This window comes from Pygoscelis adeliae, unplaced genomic scaffold (genome assembly GCF_000699105.1).
Source record: "Pygoscelis adeliae isolate BGI_AS28 unplaced genomic scaffold, ASM69910v1 Scaffold436, whole genome shotgun sequence".
Classification (NCBI taxonomy): Eukaryota; Metazoa; Chordata; class Aves; order Sphenisciformes; family Spheniscidae; genus Pygoscelis; species Pygoscelis adeliae.
In genome coordinates, this window is record NW_008825051.1 from 1,092,442 (window position 1) to 1,105,074 (window position 12,633).

The window sequence follows — 12,633 nt, forward strand, 5'->3', positions numbered from 1 at the left end:
TTGCGGAGGAGGACAACACAGGACCAACAAACAGGCTCAATAATCCTGCTCTTTCTTACCTCTGCTCTTGAAAACCAGCAGGTGGTAGCTTGCAAATTAAGTAGTAGAACAAAAAAAATAAATAGTTTGGCAAAAATTACAGCAGTGTTTACAGAAGGAAGAAAGGAAAGGAATGAGCAAAATGTACTGCCAGAAATATAGAAGTGCACATATTTTAGCGTGACACAGGCTTCAGAAAAGACAGAGATACCAGATAGCTTGTAACAAACAAACAAAAAAAACAACAATCAAAAATCCCCACCACACCACGAGTGCTTTGCATCAGTCAATCAGAAGCCTCCTGAGATACCCAGATTAAGTAGAAGCTCCCCTCCTCTGCCTTACTTTGTGTCTCCACAGGATAGTGCTTATCTCAGAAATGAAATATTGAAATCATCTTAGGTGAGGAAACTGTGAAAGCAAGCAGGATAAAGGCATCTTTGCAGACACTCAAAGAAACAGCCAAAGCAGTGGCTGTCTCAGCATCAAGTGACTAATCAGAACAAGTTGTCACAAAGGAGCTCTAACCTTTACTGTAGCGAATAATCCCCCCAAAGCACGCGCTGGCCCGAAGACAAAAATGTGATATTTCCATGGATTTAAATACACATACTATGTGCAAATTATACTTTTTATTTTTGAGAGCAGTTTGTCAAAGCACTGTTTTAAAGAAGGGCTTCTAGAACATGGTGATGAAGACAACAAAGATGGCGCGCTCTTGAGACAAAGGGCGACTAAATTCTGTCTCAACTCTCAAAGTAGAAAGGGATTCCAAAGAAAAACGTCAGTAATAATTTCTTTCCAAAGCTCACCAGGAATTCAGATGGAATTCTAATAGAGTGTTCAGCACACACCTTGCCCCCACGTCTGCAAAAATATAATCTTTCTGTAAAGTACAGCTGAAAGAAGTGTATCGGTACCTGGGGTTTTGGGTGATTATAAAGAGAACATTTGTCCATTAGAGGACATAATTCCTCTTGCTGCTCAAAATTTGAAGAGCTTTGGGGGCCTTTGAAATATTGTGAGCCATTTTCTAATATAAGAATCCACAGGGGGAAAAAAAATCCATAGTGTAGGCCCACAAAAGAAAGAAGAGTCATATTTAGTGCCCTGGTCATCTCCTGGTATTAAGCCCAACTTATGAGAGGTCTCAAGAGGTCAGAAACACTCATGTTCCTTCTGCAGAAATCCAAGCACAAATCCACACAGCAGGTTAAGTTTGCGTAAGAAAAGCAACTCCTCAGTGTCTTCCCCAAATGCTACTTACAGAACAGTGCTGATTTTACCCTGAAGAATCTGTCGCAGCCCAGTGACAGTGGTGCTCTAGGATCTGGTAGCAATGCACCACCATGCCCAGGATACGCCACCTACCTTGCTCCTCCGCCCCCAAGGACCAGTGCAATGGCGTTTCCAGTCAGAACACGAGCCAGGCGAGAAAAGTCAGAGTGACGGTCTGGTGGTTTCTGGAATACACGTTCGTACATCTCTATCTGCAGAAGAGAGGGAGAAGATGGTCATTCTAAAGGCAAGGTAGAGTCTACACTACCAGCCAATAGCAGACTGTTAAAAAGTGGATAGCTGGTCTTCAAACAAAAAGAGGGTTAATGAACTATCCAAACAGTTCTACTGATCGTATGCATCTCTCGTACTTTCATAGTAGCTCGGAGAATTTCATCGTAGTACAGTATTTTCTTTGCAGCTATTTCTTTTTCTTGACAAGGATTTGAAGTTACTGGGAAGCATCCCAAGCCTGCCTCTGCTTTATCTTTAGCATGATTTTCACAAGCATGGGGATCCTCCCAGTGAAAAGGACTCTACACCTATCAATATGACCTTGAGACAGTATTTACTGTCTTCAGCCAAGCCAAGTATGCACCCATAAGGAAGATATGAGCCCCTTATCCCTATGTTTCCTATAGTAAATTGAGGCCAAACAGATTTAAGAGAACATTATCTGTGTAACAGTCAATTGCACATCAGAATATCATGTAATAACATTATATCGGATCACCTTTGGTAGATGGATTACAAGAAAGGTACTACAGCTAAAGGACCAGCCACCAAAGGAGGGATCTCTTACCAGCTTGGGCAAGCTTCTTTTGGAAAAGACTCTGCGTGGACAGTGGAGATGCAGATGAGCAGAACACCAGCTCCGCATGTTGAGCCATTCCACAGTTCGGGAAGGGAGAGGCCCATCCTCCTTATGGAGCAGGACGAGTTGCTTCTGGGCTCGGACCGCGGTGTTCTCCAGCATCCTCTCCAGCTACAGCACATTACACACACCAAAGGAATGGGGGCGTCAGGTATTTACTGCTCCAGTATCAGTTTAACAGAGTACTGTATTGTGAAATACGTATCTGTACATACACACACACATATATATATACACATCTGACCCCTATTCCCATCTGAATCTGCAGGTGACTATGCACACCAAGAACCCTCAAAGAAGCTGTTAGCTGTGGGCTTACATGGCATACAGAAGTCTAAAATCAGACAAAGATTCAAACCTGACTGCTTAAAAATGAATGCTTTTTACCTAAAACGTAGACCATTAAATGCATAGCACAGACACACGCTGTTCATGCAAAATGAGATTGCTTCCCAAGTCATATTTAAGCCTACAAATGTTCAGCATGTGTTGTTCTTTCACTTCCAATCAGATCACTTTTTACTCCTTGCATTCCTTATTTTATTTTTTTGTTGTTTTAGGCAACCGATGGCGACTTGCTTTTACTGTGCTTCCTGCCTCCCACATACAGTCATGAAGAACCAACACAAAGTGACACACAAGAACGCTGCAGATGGTACCAGTCCCAGGCTCTTCGGAGGTCAGACTCAGCACTTCACAATCCTAAAAAACCCACTCGTGACCTCATTTTTAAATTTCTTGCAGAATTTATGTGCCTTATGAGCTTTGGTAATAAAATATCAAAAATAAAAATAGATAGCAAGGGGCAAAAAAAATACAGCTTACAATCTGTAATAAAATGTATTAAATTATTCATACAATACAATTTATATCTACTTTTTCCTAGGGGCACGCCACGAATTCCATCCAGGCAGAAAAGAATTTGTCTCTCTATCTGGATATCCTGCAAAGAAATTCTGGACAGAAACACAAAGCTTCAAAGCAATTTGACTTGATTTACCATTGGCCAAAATGACTCTTTAGAGGAAAAGAACTTAGCTGGAAATACTTCTACATAAAACTTGCCAATTCAGAGGATCCTCATTCAGTTCTCTTTCTATTTATAATACACGTTTCTCAGGAATATTTCATTATTTATGCTTCACTAAACCCAGGAAAATTCATGAGTATGAAACAACCTTCTTTGATCTGGACTGTTAACACTGCAAATATGGGAAGGAGCTATTTCCACACCTCTCCAACAGTAGGTTCCTGGTCTCCCAGTCCGACGATTAAAATGGAGTCAGCCTGCCGGATGCAGCGTTGAGTCCAGGGAGTAAGGGTGCTGTCTGCCTGGTAGAGGACAATACGGTGAATATCCTCCTGCTGTCCCAGCCAGCTAGTTAGTCGGTATTCATGGATACTGGGGACAGAAAAGAAAGAAAAAAAAAAATTCAAATGGTTTTATATCACAGCTCCTGACAGAGTAGAGAGAAATCTTACATGTCAAGCAGAAAATCTGAAGGGCATCAGACACCTGCATCTCTTCCTTGTCCAGTCTAAGAACCTTATCTGCCCACATTTCCAGGCTCACGCTTTCTTTATTTCTCCATTATTTATACCATTAGATATATACACAGAGGAAAGAGGATGCAGTGATGCCTACTTCAGTGAGACTTCCATGGCACCCCTAAGAATGAGTACACTATACCCACGTGGAGCAATTCAGCTTTTCCAATTTCACAAGTGAGAAAGTAACTATGGGAAAAAGCCACCCACATTTGAACCAAATACTCTTGAAACACTGTTGTCTCAAGCACCTTGATGAGAAAGCACAATATATGTTAGAACACAGGATTTTATTCCCAAACACTGTATATTTATAAGACCAGCATAGTATCTTTCTGCATTGTCTCCTAAGTAGTAATGAGGGCAGGTACCTATCCAGCGCAGCAGAACCAAGTCGCTGTTTGATGTTATCACTGGTGAGCAGCAAAGCAGGACCTGGAAGAACAAGAAGTTTCACATGTGAACACCTGCCATTCTGCTCCTGACAGACTGTAGTGAGAAAGTGTAGCTGTAACAAATGCAGTTCCGTGAATTTGCTTTGAAGATCATGATGGATCGGTGCATTCATCAGAGTTGTAGAAGAAAGAGCTGGCACAAAGCCTTCACAAAAATTTTCACACTTATCTACAACAACATCTTCCCATTCTCCACATTCCCAGAGCTCTGTTACTGCATTAGTCGCAACCTACAAGTTCTCTTTTATCGCATTCCTCCGTGTCACATAGGATGACGGTTTCTACTGCAGCTGCATTTTCACAAACACAACATTCAGAATATCACGTACCTCTTGCAACCATTGCCCAGGAATCTGGTTTCAAAGAAAAAAGCTATTTCACTGACCTACTGAAATACATCATTTGTTCATCCTGCACTGAACCAACTCCCCAGATGAATCCTACAGCTCTCTGTAGTACTAGTTCTTATTCAACACGCCAACAGGAACCTATACCACTACCAGCCCCAAGGAGAAAGAGACTCCCAAATCTGTACGGCACAGTCCGATTCACACCACTTCCACTACAGGGATAGGCAAACACACGCATCTGGCAACAACATTGTATCTGAGATGAATTTTGATGCACATAAAGTTTCTTGTAGGCACTTCAGTTTATTTTTCTTATTAGCAATTCTATTTCACCAGCAGCAATACATGCCGTATGTGATGGAGGTTGCAGAATAACTGTAGCTAAACACAAAAAAGCAAAGAAAAGAAAACTTAAGGGATTAACCTCATACCTAAAGAAAAGATTATCTGTCTCATATTGAGAGGGAAATTCACATTTACAAAACATGAAAGAACAGTCGCTTTGTATTGATGTTTTCATAATGTAATCCTTCATTCTTTCCTTAATAAAGAACCGAAATTTATGTACGAAATAACAAAACAATTATGTGAGGTCTCTCAAGGCATTAATAAAGCAGCATGGCTTAACGTGTTTAGTAAAAATCAAGGAACCATGAATGAACAACATGGTAAAAGGTCATAATTTCACACTTACATGCTCAAAAAGCAAAACCCACAAGCACAGTATCTGGAGCTGGCCATCCTGACCTTCAGGGCCAACTCATTTCCCCCACAATGCTCAATTCCTCCTGCGAAGACTTCACTCTGTTTTAACATAGTTTAGTGTTAGACTTGGAAAAAAACCTCAGAAGTATGCTTTTTCATGTTGTATTTTCAAACATCCAAATAACGTTTGCTCTTTGTTACACTGATGATGAAGGAAGAGCAAACAAAAATGGACAAAAATATCCCGTAAGTGGAGACCAAAAGATAAAAAGTAAAAGCTGGAAAGAAAGCACAGAAAGGAGGATGACTTGAGAGTAGAATTTAATTTCCTCACCCTCCAATAAAGTTTATGGTAGTTGGTTCCTGTGAAAGCAACAAGTCCAAAGTAGAGGGAATTAGTTAATAAGCATTTCAAGACCTGAACTGGTTTAACCTGCCCTTCACTCCGGCATCTGTGCTTCTCCTCCGTTTGTGCTCGTTGAACCGTCTGTTTGCAGGGAACAGACCCAATGCTTCTGGGGGTTTTTACCACTTAATTTTTAACATTGGCAGAGTCTTTGATCCGGTTCACCATTCAGCCTCACAAACAGTTGGGCTAGCACAGCTCTGGATGAGGTACTGGGATTAAGAAAGGTCTCCCAGAAGAAATACTTGCGACATTGCATGCTATGAAGACAGCAAGGGAGAGAGGGCAGGTAACTTTTGAAAAAGCATTCAACAGCAGAGTTATCATTTCTGTTCATTAATGTGTCGAAAGTTCTCAGCAAAATAGAAATGATATGTAGACCAAATATTCTTCCAGGATATGTGACTTACAAAGCTTTACGACAGTGGAAGTTTAGTAGGCAAAGACAAACAGCCAGGAATGTAAAATGAGCTAAGGAATACAATAAAAATGCCAAGTAAGAGAGACTAACGACAAGGAGGCAACAGAGTGCTCCACCTCTGCATTTGCCTGTTACCTCTCTGCAGCCGGTCACTGAGATCCAGGAACATCAGCAAAGGAGCTTGGAGTGCACCGTGCTGATCTGAGGCACTGGGGGCACATGCCCTAAGGGGAAACCATTAAACCCAGCGACCCAGCCAGCCAGAACACCTTTTATACAAGGCGAGAGGCAGACTTTGGAGAGCTGGGCTGCATCTTTACGTTAGTCAAGGTGACGGCTGCTTCACCCACAGATATCTTGAATGGGGACAACACATCCCCATCGAGCATCAAAAGAGCCTTGGAGAGGCATATGACTTCAGAAATCATGTCCACTTACCTCACTTTTGTATTTGGAAAAGAACCAGTTCACAGTATATGACACAAACACATGTGTACAGACAGACACACAGCTGTGCCGGCTCGGGAGGAGTCTGCCCAGCATCCCCTCTGCACGCCGGCAGTGCAGGATGAAGCCACCCAGACCCTTATTCATCCCCAGCACAGAACATGGCGATGCTTCCAACTGAACCAACTCTGTTTTGCTTCAGAAATAACAACCATCTGCTCTACACTTCCAATTTCTCCCAATTAATCAACCATTAAATAACCCTCCATTAATGTGATCAAGAACACCAACATATGTGTTCTCAAGTGCATAAAACAGAACGACCAAAAGTGTTATTTAAACTAAACTGCTGAGAGCAACAAAGTAGTAAAAATCATTCTCAAGTACATACCCCTCAAACAGCCACACCAATGTCCAAGATGATGTGTTACCGCATCCTCAACATGCATTATCATAGTTACACACCATCAGCTAGTGACGCTCTCTCCACACCTGACATCAGCTTCGCAGGCAATTTACAGCTGCAGTTGGCATCGTGAAAACATCCCTCCATCCTCCAGCAGCCGCCTGCGCCCTTCAGGGACTGTTCTCTTCCAGTAGGATTAGACACGGGGTGAATAGCTCGAAGTTAAGAACGTAGGAGAGGTGATATGAGGTAACATTAAATATTTATCTAAGCCCAATAGTGTCTCTCTGACTGCAACCAGCAGCAGATTGCTGGGGAAGAATATTAGAGCAAGGAAAACTTAATAACATTCTCCGAGCCTCCAGCAATTCCCAGTTCATGAATTTCTCAAGCCAGAGGTGGTGACTTTTAATAGCCCCTGGGGACTTTTCTTTCAGTGAACTCACTGGGATTCTGAATCCCGGCTTTTATGTGCTTCAGGTGAGAAAACTGCATGGCAGCGGTCTTACCCCCAGGCACAGAGGATCACGATTCATTGGGAAACCTCATGGAGCATCTAAATTGGTACTCCAGAGTCATCTGTTTTTCAGTACAGCACTACAATTCCGTGAAAGAGAAGTGAGGAGAAAAAAATGTTGGCAAATACCAGAGATTTGGTTCATTTGAACTTTTAAGAATAAAAGGCACTCAAGAAAAGGGTTGAGAAAGCCCTTCAGCAAGGCTTCCAAGCTCAAGCCCTGCCCCAGTAAGGAGACATAAAGCATCACACATGAGACATAAAACTCTTCCTTTCTTTCCAAAGATGAGCGTGGTACTCACTCTGGTAATTTTTTTCCACATAACACCAATTTCATAAGATATGCAGGAGTGAGAATACAGATATCCTAGTTCTAAGTCTAATAAAACATGGACAAAAAGTTGCCCAGAGAAATCAGAGGTCCAGAGATCCAGAACTGATCTCTGATGGTCAGAAGTGGTCGCAAATCCACCTCACCTGGAAAAAATACTCACACAAAAAGATATGTCCAAAATGCATGTCCTGTTTCGGCTGGGACAGAGTTAATTTTCTTCCTAGGAGCTAGTACAGAGCTGTGTTTTGGATTTAGGATGAGAACAATGTTGATAACACACCGATGTTTTAGTTGTTGCTGAGCAGTGCTTACACTAGTCAAGGACTCTTCAGCTTCCCATGCTCTGCCGACTGATCAGGCTGGAGGTGCACAAGAAGCTGGGAGGGGACACAGCCAGGACAGCTGACCCAAACTGGCCACAGGGACATTCCATACCATGGGACGTCAAGCTCAGTACATAAACTGGGGGAAGCTGGACGGGGGGGCCGCTGCTCGGGGACTGGCTGGGCATCGGTCGGCGGGTGGTGAGCAATTGCATCGTGCATCACTTGCTTTGTATATTCTTCTTCTTACTATTATTATTATTACTAGTATTTTATTCTATAGCAATTATTAAATTGTTCTTATCTGAACCCACGAGTTTTCTCGCTTTTGCTCTAATCTTCCGATTCTCTCCCCCATCCCACCGAGGAGGGGGCAGTGAGCGAGCGGCTGTGCGGTGCTCAGTTGCCAGCTGAGGTTAAACCATGACAATGCACTGTGGAAAAATTTTGGCACAGCAAACTCACTTGCCTGGACTTCATCAAAAGACAATTTATATTTGGCCTAATAAAAGTCTACAAAATTATGTGTCAAGGAGACAGAACTGATAAATGAGTTTGATGTCCCAGTGTCAGAAGATCTCTCCCAGCACAGAATACCAAGTTGTGCCAGGGTCCAGGCACCACATTAAACACTTAACATTTCAGTCTAATCTGTGTGTAGAGAAGGGAAATTCAGGCAGAACTACAATTAAAAACTCCAATAAATTATTAGTAAAGCTATTTCAGTGAGCTTTCCAATAAATTATACATTTTTAGAAATTAAAAGAAAGTTTATATTTAAAGGGCAGAAAGGAAGGAGAGAGACACATATGTTGGATTTGAATCCCTCTCTACTTCAGTTTGAAATTATATACGATCAGAAGGCTCCCACATATAATCAGAATTTGCACAGCCATGTGGTATCATTTAGCCGGTCTCAGTAAAAGAACAAAAAAACAGTTAGGCAAATACTTTTTAAAAATCTACTGCAGAAGAGCTTTTTGATAAGAGATGCTCTCAGTTCTACCAGGATTAAGGGGAAAAATATTAATAATAAAAAGAGACATCACAGACCTTGACCAGAATTCATCGGCATGGTTATCCTAACTTGAAACTTGGCACAGCAGTAAAACTTGCCCACCTTCATGTCACTCCAGTTCAGAAGTGGAAAATTCCGTCTCTGCTTTTTGGAAGTTTTATATTCTACATCCTTTTCTTTGGAGACCCAAAGGCCAAGATTCAAAGAAAGCGCTTTTACACTGAAGCGTACAAGCAAACGGAGTGAGGAAGCAGTGATGTAGCCTCCGGTTCACCATGCAGGACTTTCCTGCTCTCTCCTCAATGCTCGGATCATATTTTACATTTATACCTGTCTCAAGATGAAGGCAGATTCATGTAGAGTTATTGCTGCCAGATACCAAGTATCTGCTTCACCATCCAGCTTTTAACAGAACAAACACCATGGAAACATGAACATCCCTCAGTATTTAACTGGGACACAACCACACTGTCCAGAGACAATATCTGAATTATCATAAACCACAGAAACACCAAATCTCAAAGAAACCAGCACAAATTGGTTGGATAAAGCTGTGGGTGCTACCACATGTTGATGCTCCCGGCGTGCAGAATGCAGCATAACCCGGCCAGCCCACTCGGGGGCCCAGAAAGCCCGGTATGGAGAGCAGTCTGGTCACGTCAGGTGTTCCAGAAAAATATAATTAAACCTACACAATAGAATCAAGCAACCAAACCAGTAAGTCCCACCTCATTACAGGCAAACGTCTTTTGGGGCGGGGGGCAGGGAGATTCTGAATACTTTTCCGATTCTTGTGGACAGTATATATTAATTCATGGTGTTATAAAGTTTCCACTATCAGACTGAGATATTCTATTTGTCATTATTTTTATACTCTTTTAATAAGATGGAAGCAGTTAAAAATTACCAAAAAAAAAAAAAATCCTGGTAAATAGATTACCCTGCAACCAGCTCCAACTCCGAGCACTGCCAGTAGCCTTCGAATGCCAGTTCCAGGAAAAGAAAAACCATCCCCTAATCTAATTTTGCAGGTTGCGTTACAACCCGGCCTGCATCCCGACCGCTCCCCCCGGGACGAGGGGCAGCCTGCAGCGAGGGCAGGCTCCTCCCCAGGACGGCAGCGGCTGATCACCCCCTGCCCGTGTACCTCGGCACGATTCCTCCAGTGACCTCGCTATTGCTGCCTGCGTCCTCCTAATTTCTTCTACCCCCTTGTCTCCAACCTGCAGCACGGGGATTTGAGGCATCACTGCAATATTCGTCCAAGTTAATGTTCACGGGAAGAGTAAGGAATTTTCTAAAATGATATATCAAGTTGCAAAAGAAAGCTAAAAACAACTGCTTTCACCCCGCATACTAAGGCTACCCTCCACTGCTCTGGAAAATATTTCAAGCCCAGAGCAATGAAACAATATGGACCAAATGTTAAGCGAAGCGTTAAATGGCAACATCTGATTACAATTTACAATTAAACAAAAAGTTTGTTCCAGAAAAACCAAAGGGATAAACAACAAAAACATGCTAATAGCAGCAAATCTACACAGTGAAACCCCTTATTTTCAATATCAGGAACATAGGCACTGAAAGAGACTTCCTTAAGAGAAAGGTTTTCAATTAAGCCTTCTCAAGCATATTAAATAACACCTCTCATTCCCATAAATCCGTTTAAGGTCTAATCGCAGTTCACACCCAAACCCCAAGTGCCAATCAGCCAATTTGAAAGTTAGAAGCAGGTAAGCGCTCAGGCGGCAGAGGCACGAGGCTCCGATACACGAGCTGCTCGCCAAGGCCCTAATGCAGAACTTGTCACCTAACGTTTCCATTTCCCCACATGTAAAACGGACACAGTTCTAACCGCCAGGTGAATACCAAGACAATCTAAAAATAAACCGAAGTTTTGCTTCACAGCACTGACTTTACTACTCGTTTCATTTTTTGATGTAAGAAATCAGAAGAAAAATCATTCCAAAAACTCTTTCCTCATAGCAACGCACCATCTGGCAAAGCACCAAGAGCACTTTGTCACGCACCAATAAGGAATAAACAAAAAAAAAAAAAAAAAAAAAAAAAAACTACCAAAAAAAAAAAAAAAAAAAAAAGAGAGAATGTGGCTTCTGCTAAAAAAAAAATAATAAAAAATTAGAAAAAAAATGCAGCCTGCATGAAAAAACCCTCAGCACTGTACAGTATGTAAACACGCACAGTAAAGCGCTGGCAGAAGGTTAAGCACTGTCTCCAAGCGTTGTGGGGCTGAATAAGCAATGGGCTGACCCGCCGAACAGAGGCTATCGAGGGCAGAGCGCTTGGTCTACCAGCTGTGTTTTGAACCATATGGCTAGCTGTGTTTTCACACAACACTCTCCTCTTCCCACTGCAGCCGTCTGCTCCATTTTGGCAAGAACTTCAGATGCCAAGGTTGTATAGTACCATCTATAGCTGCCAAGCACGACACAGACGTCAGTTTAGGAAAAGAAAAGAAAAAAGAAGGGTGAACGAGGAAAGGCCAAATGATCACAACAAAACCCCTCGTTTGTTACGTTCTAGTTGCTTTCGACTAGAATGGTTATTTTTATGCTGAACAGGCCATCTACATACTTAAGTTTTTGTTTGTTTTATTTACAGGCTCCTAGCGCTGTCACACATCAAAACAAGCTGGCAGCAATCCATAAGAAGTACCCATTAGCAACATAGCTACGGCTGAGATCTGTGCTCCGTTATGGATGGAAAATTCTTCTGCCCTCTGAAAACCAGAGGAATCTTCAAACACCCACAAATTAGTACTCGCTGTAACACATCTCCACCATAAGCTGCATACAAATTCATATTTCAAAAGGTGAAAGAGTTCAAGCATCGACAGCTTTTTCTTGTGCCTGCTCACCTAGAAGATTTTTTAAGCAGAATAATAAGGGCCAGCTCCAGATACCCTTAAGGTCAAAAAGGAAATAACCAATAAATGTAAGTGGTTATACCTCAATCATCATGTAACCTGTACTTTTCAAAATAATAAGCCGTGAGAAAGCAGACTAACAATTCATCAAAGGACTACAGGAGATTTACTCAAGAGATCTGTGATAGTAGACGAGGATGAGAAGAGGATGTTCAGGAAATGTCAAACTAGTACCGAGCGTGAACTGAATTGTGAATCGAAGATATGGTTTTGTGAGCAACTGGAACTTGCACACACAACTTCACCAATTGATAAAGCAATTAATGACTCAATTGTGAGCTGAGTACATGGTTTTGTGAGCTGGGTACATGGTTTTGTGAGCACCAGGCAGAGAAACAAGCTGGCAACAAATGGGACAATGATTTAAAGTCTTAAGTTTGGACTTCCAGTGCCAACCTGGATCTCCTCCACAAGCCTCTTCCACCAAGTCTTACGCTTACCACTCACTGCGTTACCTCAACAAAAGAAAACTGCATAAGAAATCCTTTGCTGGATGAAGCTGTACAACTGAGGAAGCCTGAAAGACTCTCGCACGTGAGAGAGAGAGAGAATCAGACTCTCAGAC

General features: G+C 42.2%; 1 protein-coding gene across 1 annotated transcript in view; it reads right to left on the reverse strand.

The window, feature by feature from the left end:
* Window positions 1-12,633, reverse strand: part of PNPLA7 (patatin-like phospholipase domain containing 7) — a 129,714-nt gene that overhangs the window by 53,256 nt on the left and 63,825 nt on the right. The window contains exons 22-25 of the mRNA XM_009326364.1: window positions 4,111-4,174; window positions 3,425-3,593; window positions 2,120-2,302; window positions 1,411-1,529 (exon numbers count right to left, since the gene is read on the reverse strand). Of these exons, the coding sequence (XP_009324639.1) occupies window positions 1,411-1,529; window positions 2,120-2,302; window positions 3,425-3,593; window positions 4,111-4,174 (535 nt within the window). The remainder of the gene's footprint in view (window positions 1-1,410; window positions 1,530-2,119; window positions 2,303-3,424; window positions 3,594-4,110; window positions 4,175-12,633) is intronic.